Source organism: Fukomys damarensis, unplaced genomic scaffold, assembly GCF_012274545.1.
Source record: "Fukomys damarensis isolate Sample0158 unplaced genomic scaffold, DMR_v1.0_HiC HiC_scaffold_17, whole genome shotgun sequence".
Lineage (NCBI taxonomy): Eukaryota > Metazoa > Chordata > Mammalia > Rodentia > Bathyergidae > Fukomys > Fukomys damarensis.
Genome location: NW_022900929.1, coordinates 19297604 through 19310336, shown reverse-complemented (window position 1 = coordinate 19310336; position 12733 = coordinate 19297604). Strand labels below are relative to the sequence as shown.

Below are 12733 nucleotides of genomic sequence, written 5' to 3'. Positions count from 1 at the left end.
TTTTGTGTGATTTTTTTTTTTTTTTTTTTTTTTTTTTTTTTTTTTTTTGGTACTGGGGATGGAACTCCAGTCCTTGTTGCTTGCAAGGCAGGCGACAGCACCACTGAGCTAAATTCCCAGTTTTGTTTTTTTTTTGTTTGTTTGTTTGGTTGGTTGGTTTTTTTCGGTTTTTGCGACAAGGTCTTGCTGTGTAGTTCAGGTGGCCTTGCACTCACTATGTAACCTAAGCTGGCCTCAGATGCACGCGATCCTCCTGGCTCAGCCTCCTTCCTAGTGCTGGGATCACAGGCGTGCCCTGCCGGGCCTGGCCTCGAGGTGTGTTTTTCAATCCTAGCTGCTTTTAACTCTGTACAGAGTGTTCTGTGCTTGTACGTGATGTTTGGGGACCTGTTTTTCCACCTCCTCTGGTATCGCTGCACCTATCGGTACAGCGGGCTGGGTAGTGCTTACCATCGTCCTACTCCCCTCCTGCTGATGGACACCTGGCCCCAAGCCAGACTTCTGTTGGGAACACGCAGTGTCCTGCAGGCTCTGTACAGGGGGTGGGGACCTCGGGCAGAAAGGCTGAGTCACAGGCGCCGAGGCAGCAGCTGCCTCAGCCACCTGGGCCCTGGTGTTCCTGCCTGTGAAATGGGGGCAGTCACCCCAGTGCGGGTCAAAGCTCCAGTGGGTGGGGGGAAGTTCCAGGAGGTTCCCACAAGCAAACTTGGATCTGGTTAGGTATGGAGCCACAAGCCTGGAATCCCAGCACTCAGGAGGCTGAGGCAAGAAGATTGCAAGTTCAGGGTCACCTTGGGATACCCTTCCTCAAAAACAAAGGAAAAAACCCGCATTTGCTAGAGCCGGCACTGCATGGGAAGGGCCCTCTGAAATGTGTGTGGGCCCAGGCCAGTGTAGGGTGTGCAGACGCCTCCCGCTTCTTGATAGCCCCGGGGTGTGTTCACTGCACATTACTGCTTGCCGCTCGCACCGCCTGGACTGAGCCAGGCCTGTGGATGCATGGTCTCAGCACTGCAGCAGTGACTGGTCACCCAGCAGTGATGGCCATGGCCACAGGTACACAGGGTCCCAAGGAAGAACGTCCCACCGCCCCACTCCACACCAGAGCCAACCAGGAGGTCTGACCCCTGCCATCCCCAGGCCTGCTGTCCCCTCTGGTCCTGCCTTTCTGCATGTCAGTGGGACGTGGCCATGCACCGTTACCCGCCCGGCCAAGTAGATTCCCAGCACCCAGGACCCAGGCACGCTGGGTCCCCTTCAGAGGAGAAGCCTCTACATCCGCCCGCCCTGGATGTGGAGAGACAAGGCCTACACAGCGGCGTCTCGCTGCCACGTCCCTAGGGAGGAGCTGAAACCCCCCTTCAGGACAGTGCCCCACACAGGGCCTGGGTATCTCCCTGAGCGCTGACTCAGGCTTGGAGGGAAGGCGACACCCCACCCCGGGTATGTCCTTACCCACTCCCTGGACCGCATGGGCTCTGTGACCCAGCGCGGGGGCAGGGTCAGGGCAGGGTCAGGGCAGGCCGTGGGTTTGGCCCCGGTACAGACGAAATCATAGGCAGAAGAGTCTGCCAAGGGAGCTGGGGTCCCCACCTGCACCAGCCCTGGCCCCCTGGAGGAAACCTCAGCTCAAGTGGGTTGCTTGGGGCCAGGGCCTAAGAGTGGATGCACTCAGAGCCCTGGGCTTGTCCCCAGCGTGGTGTGGGAACACCTGTAATCCCAGCACTTGGAGGCTGAGGCAGGAAGATCACAAATTCAAGCCCAGCCTAGGCGAGCCAGCAACTTAGCTAACAGGTCCAAGGGCTGGGGGTACCTCAGTGCAGAAGCCCTGGGTTCAGTCCTCAGTACCATTAAAAAGAATAAGAATTGGAGAATCGGTGTTCTAGCGCCCTCCCATGCCTGCCTGGGCTCAGCCCTTTTAAAACACCTCCCACGTTGGTCAGCTTTCTGTTACTGTAACCACGTACCTGAGAGAAGCAGTTATTGAAGCTATGTGTCAGGTTTTAGGTGTGTGTACAGAGGACCCAGTGCCCCAGCCTGAGGGCTCGTAGTCTTCTGAAGGGTACAGGCTGCCAGTCTTCTTGGTAATAGACTGGAAAGCACTCAGGACTGTCATGTGCAGTTGTACAGGTTGTACACTGCACTCCCTTCTAAGGCCATATTTCACATAGACTGTACTATGAACAAACTCTCCCTAGCGTTACAAAGTTACCACCAGCCCTGCCACCCACCGTGGCCTGGAGGTCCATGGGTTGCAGGAAGCTGTGGGTCGTCAAGGGAAGACCCATGTCCAGTGGTAGACGAGGTGGCTGGTGATGGCTGATTAGGGAAGGCTTTGCCCCAGCAGAAGTTCCTGAACCTGGCCTTGAAGGACCTGGGCTGCCTGAGCTTGGTGACCCTCCCAAGAGCGCCAGTCCCTCTTGGAGGCCTGGCTGTGCACATCGTGGAGATGGACGTCCGACAGCTGGCAGGCCCACTCAGGCCCTGGGGATGGTCACTCCCACCGCTGACTTATTTATGCTCGTGTCCGCTTGCCTTCTGCCTGCGGGAAGAATTTGTGTGGCTATTTCTGGAGCGTCCCACACAGCCGCGGTGGCGGCAGAGACCGGCGGGTCCCTGTGCCCCTCTCCGTCGGGTGTTCGGGGCCTCATTACACGGCCGCACCTGACTCCACTCACTAGTGTGCTGTCGCTGCAGGCAGTTTGCAGGCTGCCGAGGGAGGGAAGTGAATGGGAAAGCAGGAGCGGCATCTGCACTGGCATTGGGCCCGGGGAGCGGAGGACAGAGAAGGCCACGTCCCTCCCGAGCGTGGGGCTCCCTCGAGGCCAGGCCTCTGATACACATGTGGCTCATACACAGCAAAACACCTACAGCGGGCAGGTCTTTGAGTTGTGACAAATGTGTGGGGCCCTGTGGTCTCCGCAGTCACAGGAGGCCGAGGCGGGAGGGTGGCAGGTTCAAGCCCAGCCTGAGGAATTCAGGGACTTAGCAAGACCCTGTCTCCAAATTAAAAATGAAAAGGGCTGGGGATGTAGCTCCGCACAAAGGCCCTGGGTTCAGTCCCCGGTACTCCCGTCACCCTGCCCCTGCAGGCAGTCCTGGACAGTCCCACTAGCACCTGCTTGGCCGGAACCAGAGGCCTGCCGTCTGGGGGTGACTTCTCTGGTTTGGGCAGGGACCGTGAGATTGGGGTAACTCCTCCCTTACCCCTGCCCAGATGTGTCACACTTTGGGGTGAACGAGCCCTGAGGTCCGTGTGGCAGACACTGCTGACCCCTGTGGTAAACCCGCATCAGCTCCATCACCATGGCCTGGGGTCCAGGGCAATCACTGGGGCTTCACCCACAGAGCTTGGGGCAGCCATGAGAAGGGAGGGGACCGGTACTGCCACCCCGTGTCCATTTCCACATGGATCTTGTGCCCTCAGTGACTCAGAGCCCATCTGGCCTCACTGCGACCACAGGTCCCTCCCTGTCCCTGATGCCCGCGTGCTCAGACTTGCATGTTGGGTGCTCAGGGCCCATACTGGCTGCAGGGGGACAGGGACAGGACTGTCCTCGCCCAGAACAGCAGCCTAGAGCCCAGCCCAGGTGCAGGGACAGCCAGCCCCACCTGGCCTACCCTGGGCTCTGCCACACCGTGAGGAAGCTCGGGGTCCTCAGCCAGCAGGGACAGGGGTCTCATCGGGGCGGGGGAACGAGCAGCACACTCAGCTGGATGGGGTCTTGGGGCCTGGCTTGGGGGTTCCCAAAGATTGGGGCAGCACAGAATGCGAGACAGGCAGCTTCCTCGGGATCACACAGCAGCCCCGCTCAGAGCTCTGGGTAAACTGAGGCACACCCTGGCGGGTCAGGTCAGTGTCTGCCTCAGGGTGCCTGCTGGGACTAACTGGACGGCCTGTGTCTGTGTCCTCAGGTGCAAGTTCTTCAGTCTGACGGAGACGCCAGAGGACTACACCATCATTGTGGATGAGGAGGGCTTCCTGGGTGAGTGTCCGCCCGCCTGCCCCTCTGATCTGGGTTCCAGAACATTCTCAGCTCCCCACAGAGGAGCCCCGCACTGCACCATTAGCAGTGGCTCCCCACTTACCCCCTACCCCAGGTCCTTTGAGGTTCATTCTAAATGTTTGTGACCTGTGTCCTGTCCCGAAGTGGTGGTGTCCTTGATGGGTGCTCAAAAGCCCATGCTGCATGGTCACCAATACACAGCAGTCTGTCACCTGCCCAACCCCAGTGACAAGGAGGGGCTTGCATTTGCCTTCCACAAGGATAACAGATTCAGACGCCTCAGAAACACTGAGTGGCACCCTTCAAAGCATGCAGAGAAGCTGGGAGTGGTGCACACGCCCGTAATCCCAGCATTCTAAATTGCTGAGGCAGGAGGATTTCAAGTTCAAACCCAGCCTGAGCAATTTAGCAACTTAGCGAGGTCCTTGCTCAAGATAAAAAGTTAAAAAGCAGGCCAGGGATGTTGGTCAGTGCAAAGGCCCTGGGTTCACTCCTCAGCATCAGGATGTGGACAGAGACTACAACCAGTGTGACATTTTAAAAAGCCACAGCCCCACCCCGGAGGAGGCAACCACTGCATTGTCGCCCTTGATTTTCCTTCCCACTGTCTCTGAGCGCAGGTCCTTGAGGTCCGATTGTGTAGTGCGTTCTCACTGTGTGCCGTCTTCTCAGTGGAAGAGCCGAGTGCCTGCCTCCCACGGCTTGGGCAGCAGGCGTAGTGCTGCGTCCTGATCGTTCCCCGTCCCTGCCAGTGTCTTGGCCGTGTTCCCTTTTCTCTAATGATAAACTTATAAAGCTGCTCCGATGGGTCACAGTTACCTTGCTTGGTTCCTAAGTCAGGGCATTTGGGCACGTGGCCAGAGCCAGGATGGGGCTTCCTACTCCACAGCATGGGCACAGTGTGTGCGGCTCCTACACACACACACACACACACACACACCAAAGCCAGGTGACTACAGACAGGGACTTTGGCCATAAGTACAAAGCATGAGTCACACAAGCTAGAAGGCCATGTGCTTCCTTCATCCAGCACACACCTGTAGCCTCAGACTCTGGGAAGCTGAGGCGGGAGGATCACAAGTTCATTACCAACCGGCTCAACTTAGTGATTTAGCGACCCTGCCTCCAAGTAAAAAATCTCAAAAGGGCTGAGACCTAGCTTAGTGTGAAGGTCCTGGGTTCAATCCCCAGCTAACATCAAATAAATAATGAAGATTGTGTGCTTGGATGGCCAGGCACGTTCTCATGTTCTTCTGGGTGCTCTGTGCCTATGCCCGGAACTGCTGAGACCTGGGCACCTCAGAGAGAGGAGGAACCTTGTGCTTACCTCTTCTTTGGAAGCAGACATTCAAAAAGACCTGGGTGCAGCCCGATGGCTGTTCTGCAGGTCCCTGGCAGCCTCAGCCTCGAGGACCAGGGGGTCCAGGGAGAGGCCCCTGAGCACACTGATCACCGCCCTGCTGCTCTGTGCCTGCCCTGGTATCCAACCAGAGGTGCTGGGGACCCACAGTGACTGCACCATGATTCACGGCCCTGCATGGAGCAGAGGGTGTGGGGAGGCCCTGTGAGAGGGGCCCTGGACACAGGAAGCAGGACATCAGGAAGTGGGTTGCCCACACTGCCCAGGGGCTGCATGCCAGGAAGCCCATCCTGAGTGGTAAAGGTCAGAAGCCAAGAGTGTATCTGAGGCCAGCTGTGGTGGCGCACACCTGTCATCCCAGCACTAGTCTGAGGCAGGAGGACCACAGGTTCCAACCCAAGCTGGGCAACTTAGCGACTCAGTGAGAACCTGTCTTAAAATACATTTGTTTCTAAGCAAGCCCAGTGTGAAGGTCTTACATTCAATCCCCAGTACTGCAAAAGAATTTTTAAAAGATGAACAGTGTCAAAAGAGAAGGCCAAGTTGGATCGGGAGCGGAGAGCGGACCTGATTGCCCTGAGCAGCCCCACCACCGCCGGCCTGGTCACCGTCACACCTGGGGGAGTTGGCCCAGGCACCATCCCACAACCATGAGCAGGAGGCTGAGACACAGCAGCCGTCCGCCCCCACAGCACTGCGACACCACGCTGGGCACCCCAGGCAGCAGCACAGGGCGGGGACGTCATCTCAAGGAAGGTTTCGGGAACAGTAAAATGGTTCTGTGTAAGAGGCAGACATGGTCTCATCGACACCAATGACCCCGAGGAAGATGTGTTTGTACACCAGGCTGCCCTGAAGAAGAACCGAGGAAGTGCTCCGCGGGGCGGCGGGTGGAGAGGCTGTGGAGTGTGACACTGCTGAAGGGGCAGAGCGCGCGGAGGCAGCAGATGTCACAGGCCCTGGTGCAGTTCCAGTTCAAGGCAGGGAACACGCAGCTGACCGTAACCATCACAGCCACTGTCTGTGTCAAAAGGGCTCCTCCACACAATTACCGGCAGAATGACCGGAACAGGGAGAGTGGGGAAAAGAATGAGGGACCAGAAAGCGCTCCGAAGGCCAGGCCCAACAGCGCCAGCCCTGCCGCAGGCAGGCAAAGGTTCCCGCCTGACTCATGCGGAGACCCCAGGGCGCCAGCCACAGCCTTCCAGCGCTCCCGCCCCACGCAAGGAGAGGTGATGGGGGTGCTGACAGCCGGGGTGCAGGAGAATGAGGTAGATAGGTGAGACAGAACCACAATTCCTCAGGCATCCTCCTCACCAAAGACCGCCGGAGAGGACAGCAGTGACAGGATAAGGAAAATCAAGGATGGGGGACCCACGGTCAGCAGCCGCCTCAGGGTTGGTGCCAGCGCAGATGCCCAGAGAATCCTAAAGAGACTAGGGCAGGCGATCCACCAGCTGAACAGGGCAGGGCTTAGTAAAGGCCGGCTCGCCGGCTCTGCCATCATCCGGTTTAGTCTTCCAGCAAGGAGAAACCAATATGAAACTCCAGCACTGAGAAATGAACAAACGACTGGGGACCGAAGACCGGAAGTGCTTGCTTTTTAACTGTCTGCATTGTCTGTGCAACAAAAAACCCCGTCTCTTTTTGGCAATGACACACATGTGTTTTTTAAAAGCCTGGTTTTTCTCAGTATACCGTTAAAGATTTTTAAATTGTTTCATATCTGGTCAAGTTGAGATTTTTAGGAACTTCATTTTTTAACTTGTAATAAAAGTTTACAACTTGATTTTTTCAAAAAGGTCAACAAACTGCAAGCAGTTGTTAATAAAGGTCTCAAACAATTGCCTTTTTTAAAAAAAGAGAGAAGGCCAAGGCCCAGGATTTAGCTCAGTGGCACTGTGCCTGCCTAGCAAGCGCAAGGTCCTGAGTTTGATTCCCAGTACCAAAAAATAGAGAGAGAAAGGGCCACCCTGCGAGCCTGGCAGTCTGGGAGGACTTCCTGGAGGCTGCATGCTTGAGGTTAGCCCTTAGGAAAGAGGAGGTGCCCCCCCAGGGAGGGAGTTTCAGGCAGTGGGTGCTGCATACAGCCAGCCCCCACCCTGCCCCCGGCAGGACTGGGTGATGAGACCAGTGTGGCCCAGGGGCTGGCTAGAAAGTGGGGGCCCCTCCTGAGGGGCTAGATAAGCATTCACCTGGAGCCTTCTCTGGACCCTCAGTGTCAGGAGTATGGGGAGCCTTTCCCAGCACGGCCCTTGCAGGGGTTCAAAGGAAGCTTCTGCTGAGCACTGTCGGGGGGCTTCGTGGAGGAGGTGACCTTCTTGCTGGCTCCAAAGAGCCATGGAGGCTGGAGAAGGAAAGAAGCCTGTCGGCCAGGGACAGGTTCAGAGGAGAGTGTGCAGGGGCAAGGTTGGCCCTTACCTGAGGAGCGGGAGGCCTTGAGGGCTGTTTGAGTGGGGATGGCCGCTCGTGGGGCTGGGGTACAGCGGAGCCTGCCAGAGCCATGAATAATGGACCTTGTGGGCTTGGGCCTCACCTGTGCTAGGGCACTGGCCTCTGCCCCAGCGCTGCAGTCGTAACAGTCAGGACCTGTTGCCTTGGCAAGTGGCATTAACTGGGCACTGAGGCTCTGTGGGGACCTTGGACTCCTTCCAGAGGCCGTGAGATAAAGTGGACGGGTGAGAAGCACCGCTCGTTAACATCTCTAGGGCTCCTGTGTGGGGCCCCAGGCCCTGAAACGGGAGTGGGTGGGCTGCAGAGGGTAAGGGCGCATAGGGGACAGGGTCTGCGGTGCGTGGGGACTGCATGGGGGGCTGGGGCCCAGTGCCCTCAACTCAGCCTGACCCAGCCCTGGGCTTTCCAGAAGGATGGAGCCAGCAGGGTCTGCCAGCATCACTTGTCATCAGAGGGCCACTTGGGACCCGGTGTCCTGGGGCCTCAGCAGTGGACAGGCCAGCTTCTCGGTCAGTGTGGCCCAGTGTACACACCGGTCCCTCATCCATAACCAGGATAGTGCTGTGTCACCATGACCTGTACTGCACTCGGGCAGGGACCGGAGGAGAGCCGGGGAGAGATGCAGGTGACTCCTGCAGGCACGGCAGCTCACACCTGTAGTCCCAGCTGCTCAGTAAGCTGAGGCAGGAGGGTCACCTGAGCCAGCTTGGCAACACAGCCAGACCCCCACCTCAAAAACAACACAAAACAAAACCAGAAGTACCTCCTGGGGCTGGATGCAGCTCAGTGGGACAGCACCACTGTGAGCCCCAAGTTCGAATCTGGGCTCAGCCACCCTTACCTCTTGTGATTCGGGGCCAGTTCCCCCAGGACACTTCTGACACACTCGTCCTGAGGGATCCACCGTTCACACGCTGGTACCCCACATGTGCCCGAACAGTGATCAGCCCAAACTTCTGACTTTGTCCCAACTACGTAGCCTCTAGAAGCCAGCTTCTGGGGCCCCTGATACTCAAGACAGCTCCCATGCTGCAGGACGAGGGAGCACTCCGAGCCCTCAGTCCTCACCTGGAGCCAGGCTGCCACAGCCCAGGCCAGGGGCTTTCTCCACAGGCATAGTGTGTCTGCTTGGTGAGCGGTCTGTGTGATGAGCCCAGAAGCTAAGATGCCACCGCAGCACACCCCAAACACTTGCCCAGTCCTACTCCACATCCTGTCCGATGTCACTTCCACCCTCTGCGTGTTACGCTAACACTTCAGTTGTGCACAGATGCTTCAGAGCCAGAAAACATGTTTGTTTTGTGTGTGGTTAGGGGTTTTGTTTTGTTTTGTGGTTCTGGGAATTAAACTTAAGACTTCTGCACTGTACTATATCCCCTACCCTTTTTAAAATTTTTGAGATGGGGGCGTAAGTTGCCCAGGTTGGGCTGGAATTTGCAATCCTCCTGCCTCAGCCTCCCAGAGTGCTGAGGTTACAGGTGTGCACCACCACACCAGGGAAACCATGGTTTTCTCCCCTTGCCGCACTGTCCTTGTAAGAGGCTCACAGCAGTAGCCTCAGGTACTTTGTAGCAAGGTCTCTGGCTGGCTGAGCACCCTCCAGAGTTGGCTGAGCCTCTCACCCCACATTTGAAAATCACTTGACGGACATTGGCCTGACCTGGGGACTCAAGCAGGGGCAGGGTGGGTGAAGCTGGAGAAAGGCAGGTGCCACACAGGGACACAGCCACACGGCAGGGGTCGCAGCCAACGGGAGGCACTGCCCAGGGATGGCTCCGGGCTCTGAGAGCTCGTTGGGGTCCTGAGTAAGGGGCAGCAACAGGTGATCCGACAGTGGGAGTGGAGTGCGCCTCCTCTGGGGAAGGACAGCCTCAGTGTCCTCTCTGGAAAATGGGGACAGGAGAAGCAGCATCTTAGAGCCCCCTGGACTCTACGCTGATGAGGGAGAACCCAGAGAAGGTGGCCTGGCCCCAACACTGTCTCCCCCACCCGCTCCAGGTTCTGGCATTTGTGACTCAGTGAGTGATGTCTGTCAAAGGGTCACCTTACCAGCAGGTGGTTGGGGATGGCTGAGTCCCCCCACCCCAGGCAGTGGGTGATGTCTGTCAAAGGGTCACCTGCCCAGCAGGTAGTTGGGGATGGCCTGAGTCCCCCCACCCCAGGCAGCGGATGACTGGTGGGACTGGTTCCAGAGCTGCTCCACCAGCGACAGTCAGGCTCTTGGAATTTAAATGAATAACAACGCCTCCAGCGAGCGAGCAGCAGGTCTTCCACAGCACACACAAGTGCCCGTGGCCGCAGTGGCTGTCCATGGCCACAGTGGCACCGTTGGATGGGACAGGACGGGACAGGACTGTCTGACTCATCCAAGAGAGCTCTCAGGGCAGCCGGGGCTGTTCTGAGGAGCTTGGAGTCCATGGAGCAGAGAGATGAACTGCAAAACCTGGGAAGGCCCCAGCAGGTCACACAGTGACTCCAACAGACTGCTCAAGGTCTGCACTGATGAAACGGCATTTTCTCTACTCGCGGTGGTGCAGAGCCACCCTGAAGGCCAGGCCCATTGTGGTGGCACACACCTGTAATCCCAGCATTTGGGAGGCTGAGGCAGAGGAGGATCACTGCAAGTTCCAGGCCAGTCTGAACAACAGAGTGAGTTCAGAGCCAGTTACATAGTGAGACCTGGTCTCAGACGACAACAACAACAACAACAAAAATACAAACCATGTTCGAGGCCAGCCTGGTCAACTTCGTGAGAACCTGCCTTAAAATTTAAAAATGAAAGGACAGGCGGGGGATGTAGCTCAGCAGCGGCCACTCTTGCCTGGCAAGTATAAAGTCCTGAGATCAGTTCCCAGTACCGAAAAAAGAAAAGGCTGGGAATATAGCTCAATAGTAGAGTGCCCCTGGGTTCAATCCCCGGTACTGAAAAAAAAGGAGCATTTTCTATTTCATTAAATACATCAAAGCAGGTCCCAACAGAAGTTGGGCCTGGCACCAGGGGCAGAGGGTGACCATCTAGTAAGACTGAGTCACAGCACCCCACTGATTGCACAACAGGGGAGTGCGGGACAAGCACAGGCCTGGGAGAACCAGAGTGCTATCAGAGTCTGGGTTCTGGGGAGCCTGTTTTATGTGCCCGGCCTGGTGCTGGGGATGTTGATCCTGATACCCTGGGAAAGCAGTGGAGGGACTGAGCCCCTGGCCTAGGGTCACAGAAGTGTGTCAGGGGCTCTGCTCTGGACCTGCGCCTCCCGGGCTGACCACTGAGCTCCCTCTGCCCGCGGGAACAACCAGCTCGTGAGGCTGCAGTACCATGGCGGCCAGAGCTAGGCAGGACGGACCCGGATGGGCCTCTCAATTTCCCCTCCTCCGGCGCCATCTTGCCTGAGCCCAGACAGCCCCCTTCTCCCCGACTCTCAGAGGCCTCTGTCTTGAGGATACAGCTCCCTGTGCCACATAGTGACCAGGACAGAGCTTGAGTTTCAGAGCCAGGCCCAAGTGGAGTTCTGGCTCAGTTACTCCCTATCTGATCCATTCTGGGCAGATCACTGAGCCTTTCGGGCGTCTGGATTGTGGAAGTAGCATGAGCACAAGCCCGTCCTCTGTAGGCTCCCTGCGGGCCGCACAGGGTCAGATCTGCTTCTGAGCGCTTGGTCCCCTGCCGGCTCTGGGGCAGGTACAGCGTGGATCAGAGCCGGCACCCTAGGGTGCATGGAGAGCCCCGTGTGCGGCGGTGGCGACCATACAACCCTGGTACCTGTACCCCGGGTGGACTCGTGTGGTATTGGGGAGGGCTGTGGATTCTGGAGCTCCATGAGCTCTGAGCCGCCTCACCCTGCCCGTACCTGGCGACATTTGGGTGACGGTCACTGCCTGTCACAGTGCACCACCCTCAGGGGCCCTCCTAGAGCCACACGTTTCTCTAGCACCGCCCATTAGGCAGCAAGGGAGAAAAATCCCAGGGCCCACCCTGCCTCCTCCGCTTCCCCTCATCTGCCCCCAGCCACCCGAGAAGTCCTGGGTAACCCAGTTTGAAAACCACGTGGCCAAAGACAAGGTGGGACGATGGTGGCGATGGTGATGCCTGTTACACATAAGGGCTGGAAGGACTTAAAAATCATAAAGGCATTGCACCATCCTACACCTGGGGAAACAGGCTTGAAATAAATCTAGACCTGTGTAGTTCCCGGCCCAGTCCACCTGTGATGGAGTCTGAGGCAGGTCCCATTCTGTTGATAGAGAAAACTGGCTCCCGGCAGGGACACAGCTGGCCCCACAGCCTCAGTCCCTGCCGCTACGGCCAGCCCTTCCCTGGGGACACCCGGGTCCCCCACAGTCACAGGGCCACCTGTGTGTCACCCCACAGAGCTGCCCTCCTCCGAGCACCTGAGCGTGGCGGATGCCACCTGGCTGGCCCTCAACGTGGTGTCCGGCGGCGGCGGCTTCTCCAGCTCCCAGCCCATCGGCGTGACCAAGATCGCCAAGTCGGTCATCGCCCCGCTGGCCGACCAGAATATCTCAGTGTTCATGCTGTCCACCTACCAGACGGACTTCATCTTGGTGAGTGCCTGGCGCATGCGCACATATGCATGCGTGTGCGCACGCAGACGCACATACGCCTCTTCTCCCGCTTGCGTGCTCCGCCCACCCACGTGACTGACGGCCTCCTTTCCACCCCACCCCCCAGGTGCGCGAGCGTGACCTGCCCTTCGTCACCCACACCTTGTCGTCAGAGTTCACCATCCTGCGGGTCGTCAATGGCGAGACGGTGGCAGCCGAGAACCTGGGCATCGCCAACGGCTTTGTGAAGCCCAAAATGGGTGAGTTGGGCTGGAGCCTACACAAGAGGGCTCTGTCCGCCGAGCAGATATCTGCAAGCACCAGATTTAACATGGTGCTGGGATCCTGTAGT

At 57.8% G+C, this 12733-nt stretch overlaps 1 protein-coding gene across 1 annotated transcript in view; it reads left to right on the top strand.

The window, feature by feature from the left end:
* The window catches only part of Castor2 (cytosolic arginine sensor for mTORC1 subunit 2), a 37790-nt gene that overhangs the window by 18773 nt on the left and 6284 nt on the right, over positions 1-12733 (top strand). The window contains exons 2-4 of the mRNA XM_010619053.1: positions 3916-3986; positions 12188-12381; positions 12509-12641. Of these exons, the coding sequence (XP_010617355.1) occupies positions 3916-3986; positions 12188-12381; positions 12509-12641 (398 nt within the window). The remainder of the gene's footprint in view (positions 1-3915; positions 3987-12187; positions 12382-12508; positions 12642-12733) is intronic.